The sequence below is a fragment of the Malurus melanocephalus genome, unplaced genomic scaffold (genome assembly GCF_030028575.1).
Source record: "Malurus melanocephalus ecotype Western Australia unplaced genomic scaffold, MMel_1.1 scaffold_402, whole genome shotgun sequence".
Classification (NCBI taxonomy): domain Eukaryota; kingdom Metazoa; phylum Chordata; class Aves; order Passeriformes; family Maluridae; genus Malurus; species Malurus melanocephalus.
The window spans coordinates 17,514-33,999 of record NW_026623634.1 but is presented as its reverse complement, the minus strand read 5'-3'; the positions used below and the strand labels follow the sequence as shown (position 1 = coordinate 33,999).

At 41.9% G+C, this 16,486-nt stretch overlaps 1 protein-coding gene across 1 annotated transcript in view; it reads right to left on the bottom strand.

The window, feature by feature from the left end:
• The window catches only part of ABHD12 (abhydrolase domain containing 12, lysophospholipase), a 31,574-nt gene that overhangs the window by 2,935 nt on the left and 12,153 nt on the right, over nt 1–16,486 (bottom strand). Inside the window, exons 2-7 of the mRNA XM_057379321.1 lie at nt 10,071–10,195; nt 8,025–8,130; nt 5,784–5,903; nt 4,146–4,176; nt 1,933–1,978; nt 737–866 (exon numbers count right to left, since the gene is read on the bottom strand). Coding sequence (XP_057235304.1) covers nt 737–866; nt 1,933–1,978; nt 4,146–4,176; nt 5,784–5,903; nt 8,025–8,130; nt 10,071–10,195 — 558 coding nt within the window. The remainder of the gene's footprint in view (nt 1–736; nt 867–1,932; nt 1,979–4,145; nt 4,177–5,783; nt 5,904–8,024; nt 8,131–10,070; nt 10,196–16,486) is intronic.

Here is a 16,486-nt window from a genome sequence, read left to right as displayed (position 1 = left end):
CTACAGCTCAACAGGCACAAAATTCATCCTTCACCATCCCACAGAGACCTGGCTTCCCACCAGCCTCACATACCCCACATCACAAATTACACCCCAGTTTTCCCCGCCTGGGACAGAAAACACCAAAGTCTCCCCTATGCATCACCCTAATGGGACTGGGATATTTCCAAAGTTGCAAAATCCTCCAAGCACAGCACATTTCACAAACCTTGAACTCTAGACTGGCTTTGGTCACTGGAGAACTCAGCTGGGGACCAGTCTCAGGACACTCTGACTGCAGTGTTGGGAAACATCACAAGCGTGCTCTGACCCAGAAAGGGATTCTGAACAGGGCACAAAATCTAGAGGACGAGCCAAAGAAAAACTCTTTGTCTTCTCTCAGACAAAGCAGGGTGTTTGGTGTCACAGCAATGAAGAGGCACTACCCTGAAATACCTCCCTGTCCCAGTGTTTGTTTCACTGCAAAGCAGGCTGTTGTGGCTGGTCTGAGACACACTCAGAGTACCAGAGAAGTCTGATGTTCTGCTCTGAAGGACAGTCTRCAATCTATTATTCTGTGTTTTCTAGTGTGAACCCTTTGGATAATGAAGGTTCAAGATCCACTGCTGCAGTGGTTCMCTGTAGCCCTTCTCCCTCTGCAAAGGGGGAAGGGAATACAGCAAACAGCACCTTCATTCAAGGTCAGTGTTTAATGTTCTTCAGAAGCTGCTCAGTGCCACCAAGATGAGATGCTTACCCTGTGCCCAGGGAGTGTCCCCAGATATAGACAGGGTTGTCTCCACTCCGTGCTTTTATCCAGTCGAAGACATGAAGGGCATCATAGGTCATTCCCCTCTCTGACGGGCTGCCTATGGAGTCACCCCAGCCTGGAACACACAGAGTCCTGCTGAGAATCGCCCAAACTGCTCAGCAGAGCCAGCCAGCTYCTCCCATACAGCCCATCTGCAACTGCAAAGGGACCTGGGCCATGGGCACTTTGTGTCCAGTTCACTGTGCACCTCTAAATTCGGGGCTGAAAGCTCTGGTTGATCCACAGCCATTTCWTCAAGGTAACTGCTGCAACAGCCCAGCTCCCAAACCTTCCCTGCTTTTGCATCCRTGTAATCAGTTTGGAAGTGGAGTCTCTGGCAGCACAGGATTGGCTGCTTTAGGGCCAAAACCCCAGCATGGCTCAGAGCTGTGYAACATCACTTTGTGCTGTTCGATCAGTGCCCTCCAGCAATTTTCCACCCTCCTGACTGTTTTGGCTCCATCACTATTGCAGCACATCCACACATTGTAAGCTCAGCAGCCAGAACTCCACCTCCTTCTGATATTTAATAACCAGCTGACAGCAGGACTGAAAAACAGGTCAAGCTCCTACAAATAAACCTCTCCCAGGTGTCTTCTTGACAAAAATGCAATAGATTAACTTCTTTCCTGTACCTACAGTGRCATTACACTACAGCCATAGCTTAAACACTAAGGTAAAAACTGCTGGTGCAGAGCTGCAAAGCAGTCATGTCTCCTGCCAAGTATTCTTAGCAAATCATTCACTCTGTCTTATCTCCCCTTTTAAAAGGCAGTAAGTGCAAGTTCAGCTCCCTGAGTGACCTTAGAAAAGTCAACTAGATCTTATCCAAAAGGACTACACCCAGGCACGCCTATCAGCTTCCACATGTGCACCTGGAGGTGCCTCAAGTGGATGCTGTGACTGCCTGGGTGTCTGGATCACTCTCTGCTCCTTTGCCCCAAATCATCAAGCCCTGTGCTTGAAGACAGGAGTAAAAGTCCACCCAGCTGGATAGCAGGAAGCAGTGCTACAGATGAAAGCACTGGAAAGAAACTTCTAGAAGTTCTTGGATGCCCATAAGGGTAAAAAAAAAAAAAGAAACCAGCAATACCCACATCTAATTATCTGACAGCAAGTGTTCATGAAAGATGCCCACGTACCTCGATAGTCAAACGTCACCACATGGTACCCAAGGGAGCTGAGAACCTGCAAGGCAGAGAAACATTACAGAGACTTGCACACCAGCCACGCTCCTGCATCAGGCCAAGGTACAAGGATTCATTTTAGAACATTATTGACAAGTTAAAGGGCCAATTTACAGCTTTTCACTGCAGCAGGCACAGAGCTTTCCAAACACTGATCATCTCAGCCCACTGGTTTTACTCTGTTTGTTTCCTGGCCTTCATACCAGGCTACCTAAGTTGTTGATTATCCCTTTAACAGCTTTGACCTTAAGATCTGCAAATATCCTACTGTTTCCCCTACAAAGACCTTCATGTTTTCCAGTGAAACAGTACAAATGCTTTGATTATACTACTAAAATTAACACAGATGGAAGCATAACCTATAGAAGCCCAATTCAGAAGGCTTAAATGTACAGACCAAAAATGTGCAATTGCTATATTATGAAGATTTATGTCATAGCCAATGGCAATCCTAACAAAATCTATTAAAAGCAAGTAAAACCATCCAATTTCAGATAACTTGCTTGGAAAAACCATACTAGCATTCCAAGCCACCATTGCTTGATATGAACCTAACAGCTCCGTGGTAGATAAAAATCAACAAAAAGTCACAAAAGAATTACAATGTTGCTCTTGCAGTCTATTTATGATACATGAATTTAAAAAGCAACATTAGTATTATTCTACACTCTAAAGAGGAAATTAGGTGCTGCAGGACAGATGTTTCCAATGGAATCACAATATGACATTTTTATATGTTCCTTTATACACTAGACTGCCTGATTGGACATGCAGAACATGAAGTTTCTTCCTGCATAGCTGGGTTTTTAGCTTTACAATGTGATTTTACTGCTGAGATATCACATMCAATCTCACCTTTTTCAGACCATTAAAAATAATTTAATCTCTCGAGAGTTCACCTATCTTCTGTATATGTTTGCTGTGTGTTGGCTGTGTTGAAGGCCTGTAAAAGCACCAGCAAAAAGGACATCATCCCAAACTATTCCATTCTGCTGGAATAAACACAAACCTGGAGCTGCTGGAGTGGGTCTGCTAAGCCCAKGTGTGTGTTCATGTGTGAGTAACTGACTGGAAAAGGCAAGCTAAGCAGCTTGTCTGGATGTTCTCAGAAACAAAAAAACACCAGACCCAGGAACAGAAACCTTGGGGTTTGGTAAACTGTGTTCTGTCTATAGGTACACACAGAAACACCCCAAATCTGTGAGTATTCTGAAGCACAACTACTCTTGTCCATCAAAATCAAACCCAACTCCTCTGTCTGTCTTGGCCAGCACAAAATGCATCACAGCACAGGCTGGTTCCCAGAAAAAACACCAAACAGATCACTACACATGACAATCTCCTCAGCCAACTTTCTGCAGCTGAGCTCATCTTGCTTTTTSTTAAAGGAAATGAAAGATCACCTGCCTCCTTGGGGTTGCTAAACAGTATTTTCTAAGCAATCTGATTTAAAAGACTGCAGCAGGGGATCTTGCATTAGTGCTTTATGAATGCCAACACTGACACAAATTATAAAGAGAAGAAAAAAACAGACTCAGACCTCTCTGAAATGAACCAGCAAAAACAATTATGGCTCTTCTAGAAACCCATGATATGAGACCAAGAAATTGTGTGTGAAAATTTCAGCCAAAAGACAATTTAATAAAATCAATTACCCCAAAAGCCATTAGACAAAACACTCAAAGCAACTGAGGCTGTCTGTTCTCACATAACTCATAGTGCTACACCTGGGAAATTCATTGGGTTTTCTACAAAACTTTCTGCATTTGAGATGGCACCACTCAYACAAATGCACTGTGCCATGAGTAAAGGGGAAATTCAGGCTGAACACTCTCAAATGGCACCTTCAATTAGTACACTGACTTAATCAAATTGCAGCTGTAATTCAATAAAACTTTTGATTTTTCCCAGAAACTGTGTTGTTTAGCTCAGTTGCAGCTGGCAGTCAACAAMAGMWAATAAAAGACCTTTCAAACATCTTTGAAGATAGATAATTGTGCTCACAGCTTACAGGAAATTTTTCCATACAGGAGATTTCCTATTTAAAGGACACTGGGAGCCCYAAGAGCTGTGCCTGCTGGCAGTGGGATGTTTTGAGCTGTCTTCTCAACTCCCTGCACATCTGATGGGTTCATGCAACTGTTTGGACAGCACAGGCAGCCACTCACCTTGTAAAGCTCCACACGGTGATCCCCTCCTCTGGCAAGGACAATTCATGAAGAGAAAAGGAGAGGAAAAAAAGGAAAAACATAAAATAAACCAACCAACCAAACAAAAAACAACCAACCAAACAAACAAAAAAAAAATCAACCCAAATCAACCACATGGGAGCATTTAAGTTCCCAGAAACATACTTCCCAATTGTCTAAGATAATTTCAACAAAAACATGCCAAACATAAGAAACACCACAACAGCTTTGTCACAGGCTTCAAGGAGACAGCCAGGCTCTGCTGAGCTATGGAAGTAATAATTCTGAAGTCAACTYCTCCATGTAAATCTCACCTCACAGCAGGTAAAAATGAACTTTTCAACCYAGCCTGGGATCTGCCTTTTCCAAAGGCTGTAATACATCACAACAGCTTCTCATTTTTGGCTTTGCATACCCTGAGCTCTTGCCACAAGAGCTGTCCCCAGCCAGGAGCCTTGACTCTCCAAAGTGTGATGCTCCCAGCAGGAATCATGACATTAAGCCAAGCAGGTGAGCCTTGGATTTTCTCACCTGGCTCCAAGCAAGGACATGTGCAAAAAAGTGAGCAGAGAAAAACAGGACTGAGCACTGTAAATAAGTCCAGGGGAAGAATCTGCATAATGTATGGAGGGTTTATAGGCAGTGGAAATGAATGTGAATGTGCCATTACATACTTTGAAATACAAGGCACGCCATGACATGGCTAATCCATACTCAAACTTTTGCACTGATATGAGTAAACGTACTCTTGAATCCATGAAAACTTTAAAATTTTCATATTGTGACTGTCTTGGTCTGTGAAGTCTCTAAAGCAAAGGAAGAAGGAAATCTAATCAATATGTACACAACTGGCCCCAAATGGCCACCACTAAGCTTCCATTAGTATCACCTGCTACACCTAATAAAGGCAAAAAATACAAGTGAACTACTAAAATAACRAATTTTAGAAGTGCTCCTGGTCCAGACAAATGTTCAATAATGAAACAAGATCAGCACACAGCCTTCCTCTTTCCTTCTGRTTTTCCTTCCTCAGAATGTGTTAACTACTAAAATAAACTCCCAAAAGGAACTGGAAGGTTTATTTAATGCCTGTGAGTCACATATAGAGAAGCGCTAATACTACCCCATGTCTCAATTCAGCCTCCTGGACTCTGGGAGAGGCTACAAGGTAAATTACAATATCAGATAACTGCAATAAATCTATTCCCACATTCAGTAAATGGAGAGGGATCATTTCATATAACTTATGTGTCTTCTCTTAAAAGGGGAAGCACCAAGTTGATTATAGATTTTATTTTGTTTTAATCATAGAATAGTTTGGGTTGGAAGAGACCTTCAAAGGGCCATCTAGTCCAAATCCCCTGCAATGAGCAGGRACAWCTTCAACTACATCASTTTGCCCAKAGCCCCATCCAGCCTGACCTTGAATGTTTCCAGGATGGGGCATCCACCACCTCTCCTTATATTTGATCCAAATCGACCCCCTTTTAGTTTTAAACCATTATCCCTTGTCCCATCACTACAGGCTCTAAGTTTTTCTCTTTCTAAACGTGCTGAAGCAGTGACAATCCAGGAAAACACATCCTGAAAGGAAGCCATCAGTGTTCTGTGCCTCACCTTGTTCCTGCATTGCCGTGCAAGTAGAGGATCACAGGATGGCTGGAGCCCAAAGCCTCTTCAAACCACAGCTGGTCCTTCCCTCGGGCATTTTTCCATAAGGCTGCAGGGACCGTGTGCCTGTGTGCAGGAGGAAAATTCACTGTCCTGATGCTACTCCACACTGAAGGGTCTGCTGCTTGAATTTTGAGGTTTTCTGATCAATTCCTTAGCTCAGGGTTACACACATCACACAAGCTTTTCACAAAACTGCCCTGATCAGTGACAAATGGCCAAATTGAAAACACAAGAAGAGTTATTTCTACATTTTCACCTCCCATCACCATTTTCACCCCAAACCTAGGGCTGTGCAAGGCACCAAATTTCAAAGGCACAATTACTGAACGTCCTACTCCTGCTCTGGAGAAAGAATCTCAATTCCTCAGCTTTYATGGCACTTAATTACTTCAATTAACATATTTATATACCATAAACAAGATTCACCGCTAGGTCAGCAGATGTTCAGAATAATCAAAGGCAGTTGGGTTTGGAAAGAACATTCAGTGATTAAGAGGCATATCAGACTCCACAGCCAATCTGAGGGAAAGGAAGGGCCCACAGTCTGAGGAGAAAATCCTGTTTTGTTCTTGGCTCTTGAAGGTGTAACATTTTAGCTGAAAAAGCTACAATCTAAAGGAGCCAGGAATTTTTAACCCACAGCTGTTCTTCTGTAGATAATGTAGCTGGGCAGCCTGCTAGAAAGAATTCAACAGAGGTGGAAGAGAAAAGGGAATGACAAACTCAACAGAAGGTAGGCAATTAAACYGGATAATTAGAATACAAACACAAAGCAAGTACATGCCTGTAACAATCTCGGTTGTTGAGAAGGGGACTGGTTTCAGAAGCTATCAGAATTCAAGTATTTTAAGTAATTTAAGTACTCACATGCCTTTTTCCCTTAAAGGCAGACAAGCTTCCACCTACCACACCAATCCTATCCAGATCTTAAACTCAGAGGACAAACTAACAGGTGGAAAGCAATGTAAAAAGACTTCTGTAAGCAGTCACCAAAGTCTTGAMGAACTAAAAAGCCTCAATAACTGTGAGACTCAAAAAGTCTTCACCCATTCCACCCCAAGACTTTTTCAAATTTATGAACAAAGCAGGCTGAGGACTTGGTTTCATAGATACACCAAACACAGGACCTTGCAGTGGTGTTAAAAAACAAGGTTCCAAACTTTTGTGAAAATCTCCCATAAATATTAAGACAAATGACAGCCTTTGAATTGCCAGCACAAGCTGGAAGTTCTGTTTTAGTAAAGATACACTTGTAAGGGAAACAAAACACAGATCTCAAGACTGCAATATAAACCCATTTAACAGCCTAACAGGTAGAATTTGAATTCTCCAAGGCTCAAACCACTATTTATCAGCCTATCCTGRAAAGACTGAAGTTTTCAAGTTTCTAAACCTAACTTTCACCAGAATTTACTTAAAGGGAACTATCTTAATATAAGAATATCTCTATGCCATTTAAAGGTTGTATACCCTATGAAGAGAAAAYCTCTACTGCATTAAAGGACACATCCAGGTCACACACAACTTCAAATTTCAAATCCTCACAGATCAAGGAACATCCCCTTCCCTCCATCCCTGATATGATCCTGGGTAACACAGAGCTGAAATGAACCATCCCTATCTGGGACCAGAAAATTATCTTTGTGAGAATGGAGTGACAAATTAGCTCTGACACTGTCACTTRTTTTGTGAAGAGAGTAAACTGTGTGTTCTGTTCTCACCCACTCTCCAAATCTTACATATGTTTTATGAATATTCCTCCACAGAATATTCCTCCTCCCACTCTGAACACTTTGATCTGTTTTCCCATCTTCCCCCAMATGTGTTTTGCAAAACAAAATACGAATCAGAGCTGAATGACAAAACGTCTGACTCCTTGGGTCTGGTCTGATCTGGAGGCAGGATCTTTGTGGCGATGCAGACCTGGAATCTTTATATTTCCAAATCTTGATGTTTCCCTGAATTCTCAGGTTGTCTGACTGCATTTTGTGMAWTGCTGATCCCAGCTCMGATGAGCCCCAGAGATTTGCATACTTTTCAACATGAACTCGGTCACTTGGCAGAGGAAAACACAAACATCCACAAATGAGAGCATGCACAGCAAAAAGACTGAATAGGCAGCACTGAGAACAAAAAGAAGGATAAAGATGCATGGCACATACTGCACAGAACTGGCTTCCTTACCAGACTCCAATGGTTACATCCTCCTCTGGCTGCAAGTAATAATTGCAGGTGTGGTTTAAACCTTGATCCTGTGGTCTTTTCAAGTCAATGAAATATGGGACCCTCACTGAAAAAAAGAAGAAAAAAAAAAGAAGCGTTTTGATTTTAATTTTTACCTTTATTTTCTTACAAAATTGCTTAGCCAAGGCACTGGAGAGTTGTAGAAACTGGTCCACTGTGCTGGGAAAATTTTTTTGTGTAGAAAGATGAATTGGTTGCAGCTGTCATTCAAAAGATGAACAGCAAAGCAAAGTAAGAAGACACAAGCAACCACCAAAAAAACAGGGCACAGGCTAAAATTAAGAGAAGGTTGCAGGAGAGGGACAAAATTTCCTCTGACACAGATTTAACCATGTCTGTCCAGCCTGCTTTATAAATCTCTGCTTCATCAGTGGGGTGGGTTAGCTGATTTGGCAAATCTATGATTCAAGCCTGTCCTGTCTGACCCACAGGCCACTTGAAATCATTCTTTTTCCATGCCACAAGATAGAGAGGGCTCACAGTCTGTCTGTACTCTGGGATTTGCATCCTCCAAAAACCCACAGAACTCAGGAAACTCTGTGTCTCCTTCCTGTTGGTCACTGGGACACAGCTGCTGCTCTGTTGGCCATGTCCATTGGAATCGGACACCATCCATCTTGCCATTTTACTCCTAAAAATTGAATTTCCTGGGCAGATCCCTTACTTGACTTTGTTTCATGGCAAAGCTGGTTTTCAGGAGGATGTGGATTATTTTCCCCCTTTCCCCAAAAGCTTCCTCTGCTGTATTGCCCAAGGTACCTCATGGTGTGAACCCTCTCTCTCAAGCAGGGAGGTGCCTGTTAATAATAGCAAAGGCTCTGGTCTGTACTGGTGGGACATGAAACATTTTTCTTGAATTGTTAGCGATTCTCTTTTAAATTAAATTTGTTTATTCCTTAGACACTTTCCACGGAGGAGATGCAGGCCCATACCAGGGAGGAGATGGTTTCTTCACATAGCTGGAGTTTGGGAACCGAATTGTTCACTTTTTGTTCTCCTCCTTCCCACAGCACCACTGCCAATGAGTTGACATATGACCTGGTGTGCTCCATAGGAACTTCCAGCATGGTTTGTGTGCACTGGATGTCACCTGGGTTTATAGGGGATCACTCCTTCTTTGAATCCTTATACTTCCCCCTCTTCAGAACTGCCACAGTGATTTCCTCCAAATATTTTGCCACTTCATCAGGGTCCTATACTTCTTCAGGGGTGAACATCCAAAACCACTGGAGCAGAAAAGTCCTTCAAAAGCTGGCCCATTTTCTCTCACTCTCCATGCTACTCATGACTATCCACCCCCAGGGCAGTTCTGGGCAACTTCCCCAGAAATCTCTGTCCTGGAGACCATACTGAGGAAACCTGGCAGACACAGCGACAAGAACATGCTACAGGACAATAATTTTGAATAGAAGCAGGAACTTCAGGGTAAAAGCAAATTAAAATCATCCCTGAAACCTGCACTGTTCAGCTCACCCAGCTGTCTGGTGTCCTGCACACGTGCTCACCTCACAGCAACCACCATCCGAGGTGTGAGAACATGCAAAGCATGCAATCAAAATTACACAAATTACATAAAAATGTATCCACAGTTGGTCCTTCTAGCTTCTACMATCAGAGGAAGAAGATATTTTTCAAAAATTCATTACAAAACATTAAAAGTGAGGTTTAAATGCAAATTTAGATTGCTGGATTTAATTTCACTTGCTTGCTGTCTCTTCATACACCTTTGTTGAGCCCTTCAGGAAAACGCATCTGACATATTTCATATGTCMTAATCTGAAAATTGGTTTCAGTTTGGTCACTCTATTTATATAATTACATGCTACAACAACCACCAGGGCCACAGAGAATRCTTTCCAAACCACAGTCTGGGGCGATTACAACCTGTGAAAGTTCATATGCAGGGTAAAGTAAAGGCAAACAAAYAAAAGATAAAGACACTCCTCCCCTTGTCCCCTCACCCACCCAAAACACTGAGTCACTTACCAAAGTTTAGGAAGACCAGCTTTGCCTGAATAGCAGGGCAAAGTTTGACTAGAAATGGGATGGCTATGTACATTCCCAGCAACCAGAGCAGTAACTTCCTCAATCGAAACCATAACCCGTATCGCCTGTATAAAAGGAAAAAAATAAAAAAATTAGAGCTGAACACAGCAGAATTTTTACAGAGCAATTTTCACAGTGATCTGTGTGCTCAGTGTTTTTGAAAATCTGGTCATTTACACTTCAAACAAAACCTAATTTTAAACAGTTTGTGTAGCCTCAGATGTTTGAGAGAAGCAGAAGTAACCAAAATACCAGTTGATGATATGCAGCTTAGAAAAAGGGAATAGAAACTCCCTACTGATTACATTTTAAAAGCCTCGGTAACACGAGCTTTTTTTTCCTGCTGACTTAAGAGATTTCAGAATCTCTAGAACACATATCACATGTTCATCTCCAAAAAGCAGCCTGGCTGTACTTCCCATTTAGATCACGATCAGATTTTGTTCTGTTAGATTTTCACATATTTTGAGGAGCTGTGTGTAATGAGACTGAAAAAGTTACACATGATCTCATGTATGAACTCTGCCTTGGGTTCATCCCTCTCAATTGCCCTGGAGAGCAATTTTTGCTCTCCTTGCCCTGCAGAGCAAGCCTTTCCAAGTTATAAAACATAATAAATCTCATAATCTGCAGCATTATTCTCCATGAGTCCTGAACAACTTTGGAACTGTTGCCACAACACTTTATCTCTATTTTCTCTTGAGTATTCTGATTGGGAAGAATAAGCTACCACAAAAATCCTAACCAACAACAAAAAAGAAAACCAAACAAAAAAAAAAATATCAAGTAACAGAGAAGCTAGTTAAGCAATGTATCTCAAAATTTCCCTTATTRTATCAGAATAACTAACAAATACACACTCATATGCATGTCTGTATATGCACATATGTTCACATAAAGACGTTCTTGCAATGATTTTAATGACTAACATTTCATGTGCACTGAGGTTTCTCAACCAACCCTGCAATCAAGAAATAAAATTCATGGATGCCTTGAGGCRACACAATTTCTGCTGCTTTTCAGCAGACAGTCTTGAGCAAGAATGATGTTCCATGCCAGTGAGCAAACCGTCCTCAGGACTGGGAACTGCAGGGCAGCTGAAAGCAGAGAACATTTTTTCCAAAAGGCATGAAATTATTAATCTCCCACTTGGCAATTTTCAGAGCTGACACATTGAACTTGCTCCACACCAGCTTTAGAAGGTTTGGCCACTGTCAGCTAGTTTAAATTGTCAAATACAGAGCTTAAAAACCTCTTTTTTAAGCATTTCCACAAGAAATATGAGTGTACACACGGAACTGGAATGGAAATAGTTTAATCATGCACGAAAATGTTCAAAATCTCAAAAGCTTTTGTAGTCCTAAAGCCAAGACTCTCAGGAAGAGTTTTCCAGCACGGCAAAAAAAAAAATGAAACATTCCAATCTCCTCCACTCAGCTGAGTTTCTGGCACAATGGCTAGAGTGTTCACAGGGAATAAGCAATCCTCTTATTCACCCAAAACCTGCCTCCATCACCTGTCTGCCTCCTCTCACCCTGGAACCACATTCTGGACTTCAGAAACACSGACTGTCAAAATTAAGGCCCTTCTTTCTCAAGCTAATGCAACTGTCATTTTTCAAGAGGAGGAAAAAATACATGACTAAGACACTGTCACCCAGCTGTGGCTGTGAAAGAAAGGCCCATGTTGAGAGGTTCAACAGGTTTTTGTATTTCCCACAGCAAATTTGACAGCAGAGCTAAGGAACTCCATCAACTCCAGCAGAGCARTGTCACTCCAGTGACATTTCCACACCTCATCTCTCCTTATTGGTGAAAAGGGAGTGGTTAAAGCTAAAAGTGGAGGTAAATTCATTTTGGAGTCCATGCCTTCAATGTTTTTAAACCAAGACATTCTGTCATCATCACCTTCCCAGGAAGAACCAGAGTACAGGTGAGCAGCCAGACAGGATGGGACTTTCCAGCAAGTTTTCCTTTCCAGGATCCTCCTGGATCCTGCTGCAGCCAAAAAGAACATGAGGGATTTTTGTACATGCCAGGATTTCAGTTCTACAGGATAAAAACTCCACTTGCTTAGGAAGACAACAGAGTCAGGTCTAAACTCCTCCAGGCACAATCAAGGCACATGAAAACATGGGCTGTTCTCTGGGTGGGAAAACACCACTGCTCAGCCAAAAACCAGAACCAGGAACAGAAAACACTGAGAATGGCATTGTCCAGGTAATGCTGTCAGAGCTCAGGAATTACTCCAGTTTCTCTTTTTTGGAGACTGAACTGAGGCATCCCTCTCTTTGCTTGCCCCATGCCAGATGCTAATCAGCAACACGACATTTACACCTCATCTCCAGGGAGATGTCTACTTACAATGTAACCAGGGCAAAGCTTCTATCCACCAGCCAGCTTTTCTCCTGATAAATCCAAGAATATGTGCTCAAGTACGGGACATGATAAAATTATCGGGTAAATCATCAGTGAGCAATTTAGCTAAATTAAACTCCTCTTGCTCGATAGAAAAGCTATTTCAGGAAATATATGCCCTGCAAAAGGAAATTTTGTCACCCCTTTTCAYCAGAAAACTCAGCAGGTCTTAGCTGGAAAATACAAGTGATGTAGAAAATAAGCAGCTACAAACTGAAGAAATTTAAGAATATCAGGACTTTTTTTCCTGGAACAATAAAAGCAATGTATTAAAAAAATCCAAAACAACAAAACATCTTGCACAACTCAGAACACTCACCCCCAAGTCAATCCAAAATAAAACAAAACTCCCCCAATATCACATTTTCCTCCATTCATTTACCAAAGGCTTTTGCCCAGCATCTGGGTTCTGTCCAAACACAGAAAAAATCTGAAGCAGTTTTTGCTTCATTCAGTTTCCTGAAGTGAACATGACAAAGTACATTCCTTTTTCAGACATACTTAAATCTGACAGAAGGAAGTCTTTCCTGCCAGTGTGACATCAGAAACAGAAGGTTTCTCAGACTCAGAYTTGGATGAAGATCCTACATTCACTCAGAACAAGCATATTTTCCATTTGGGCACAGTCTGAGTGTCAGGCTGGTGAGGAGAAATTGGGGGTCTCTCCTGACAGCTTCTCCTGGGYGTTTCCTCCTCCTCTCCAGCAAATTTGAAAGGTTTCATGAACAGTGTCCAACCACAATCCTGTGGCACATTCTGCACACAGATTCAGATTAAAATAATTTTCCCTGGTGAGCATCAGAACCATTTCTAATGGTAACACCCAGGGGTGTTCCCATCAGGATCTCCTGATCAGCTCCCAGGGTGAAAGCACAGGCCAAGGGKGAAACAGGAGACCAACATGGTCCCATCAAAGCTGCAGTGGAGCAGGGACAAAATTCATCAGAAACACACAGAAGCTGTGCTTGCAGTCCCAAAAGGATCTATAGACAAATGCACCCACAGCCCACGTGGCCTTTGTGACCTGCCTGGGGCAACAGTGGAACAAAATGCCCACAGACAGCAGAGTATGAGATTTTTTGTTCAGTAAATGCTGTCACTCTGGCTGGCYCTGGTGTTCCTTTGAACTGCAAACCAGCAATGCTCTCCCAGCAGGAATTCAGAGCACAGGATGTGGAAAGCCAAGWCCTTGATCACACAAGGTACCTCCTGATGGCCAGGTGACAAAAGTGACTTTAAAAGTAGTAGAGGAAAGGCAAAAAATAAAATACATGGCATAACAAGGACACGTCCCTCCACTTTCTTAACAGAAAACATCTTCTAAAAAAAAAACCAATTAATTTGTCCCCTCAGACAGGGATCAAGAGCATAATAACCAGGAGGTAGATAAAGATATGAGCAGAAGATTCAAAGAAAATGAGGGCCAAAGGAAATTTAAAGGATTGGGATGATTTTTGGGGAGTTGTACCCAAAACAACCTATTCTACAACTTGGAAACTGCAACTGAGTCCCAAGGCACATGGGGACACATAGAAATAATACAGCAGCCATGCAAAGGACAGGACAGCCACACATCAGTCCCTGGCAAAGCCTTCCAGCTTTCCCTGCTAGCCTTGTTTTGATCAAAAGATGATTTCTAAACCAGGCAGGATCCTCAGGAGGACTCATCTTCCCTTTCTACAGAAAGCCTAGGCAGTGGTGTTGCACAGTGCTTTTCCTCACAAGTCCTGAAGGGTGAAATCTCTTTTTCCAATCTTTTTTTTTTCCTCCTCATAGGCTAACCAAGCCACTCAATCCAATCAATCTTTTGCTTTATTTCACTAGTTTCTTGTAAAAAAAACTTAAAAAGAAAAGGGAAAAAATCTATCAGCTGTGTGAATGCACAGAGTTTCAGCTCCTGAAAGGGAATTCACAGGCAGTATGTCCCCTCTCCATCTGGACTTGGTACCAACAGCTCTTGGACAGCCTGAGCAGCAACATTCAACAGCTCAATTTTCCACTACAAGGTTAATAGGAATTCTTTACAGGTTTGCTGCAAAATCTGCTTTGTGTGCAGTACAATGCAAACTCAAAAGATGCTCGTGGTCCAGGGGTTTGCCCCCTCCTGGTTTCTGTGCACAGTGAACAAAGCCACACAGGCAAAGAGGCAACCACATGACTCATTTTGGGCTATTTCAGGCACTGCTGTATAGAATTCTCAATGAAATCTGCAGCCAAGCCTTAATTCTGCTTCACTGGAGGTACTGTATAGAGAGAAGGGAGGTTGAGTTATAGAAAATTCATCCAATCCTGAAAACAGATCTTCCTTGAATCCCTGCAAGCCAGTGGGAACAGTAGTAACTGCCTCAGCATCTGAGTGACCCCTCCCTTCAGCACTGAGATCTCTTTAACAGGATGAGTTCACTGCAAAACAACACAGAGAGAAAAATAAAATCCCTCRAGCACATCTTGCTATTCCAGGGATTAAGCAAACAACTAAAAAAAAAAAAAAGTCATAAACCCCAATCCTGGAAACAAGACACAAATGTACAGGCATTGCTTTTACTTTTTTTTCCCTCAATTTGTTTCATAAAACAACTTAAAATATCATGCACAAAAATTGTAGGATAATCTGGATCCTCAGAGACTTTTAACTTCAACCAGTTCCTGAAAAATTTTGCTCTTGGAAAAATCTAGAAAACAAGAAGAAAATCACCTCTAATAGACTCCTTTGCCATCTCTTACAAAAAGATCCTTAAAATCTTGAATCTTTGCTCTTTCTGAAGAAATATTCTAGTCTCCTTCTCAAAACCTAAGCTGCAGTGTAATATTACCCCCCACCTGAAAGGAGTTTGGCAGTGCACAAGAAGCTGGAACAGCTGAYCCCAACTCACCACAGGGATAGTCCAGACCATACAGCATCATGATCAACATACACAGTTGGGGAAAGAAGTAGGAAAAGAGGAATATTCAAAGTGATGGTGCTTGTTTTCCTAAATAATCATTGGGTTACCTAGGATGACAACTATTTGTCTCAAAATGTGATTTTTCCAAGCAGCTGCAGGCTGTTGAGTCAACAGCTGGGGCTAAAACACAAGTATCACTTATTCAAAATAATGAAGGTACTCTAYAGCACAGAGCCAGACAGAACAGATTTTTGTAAGGATAAAGGACTTCATGATTTTTCAGGCATCCAGCAGTGGAATAAATTGTGACTGACATATGCCATGTCTGTGAAAGACACAATTTGCTTTTTGATGTTTTAAAAGACAATCTGATCTTTCAGCTATTGGGACGAGGTAGAAAAGTATGGGTACCTAAATTGTTCTTTGACAGTTTCTATAATTCAAGTACAAATCCATCTGCACATAAACCCAAGCATTAAGAGTTGTTCAATCTGTTATCTGGAAGCATCAGTCAATTCATATAAGATAAATTTCTATTCTGTGCCATCAAAGGTACAGAACACACAAGAGGCAAATCCACACCTGATCCTACAGCTCTCATCACTGCCACATCCAAAATGTTCACCACTCAAAAAAGCATTTGAAATCAGGGACTATTTTAATCATGTCATAAGTACATGAACAGCAAAGAGACTACAGGAGATCCCAGAAAGTCACCCAAGTCCCCTCTCCTCATCCTAGAAAAGACACATTACCTTAAACAACTGTCTGCTTAATTCCTCCCACAAACACTTGGCAAACTGTGACAGCCCACGCTTCACAAATGTCCCTCTGGTGACCCAGAGCTGAGCTAGATCGACTGAAGTTTGCCATGTTCATGCAACAAATCAAATTAGCTGCCTTCTCACTGAACAAAGATTTTTCACAGGAAAAAAAAAAAAAAAAGGTTACCAGAATACATCAAAAGCAGAATAATAATTTGCCCACCAGGCAGAGAGAAAAAGAGCCCCAAATCTCAAAGCTAGTGGCTAAGCTAGTAAATGTCAATGGAAAA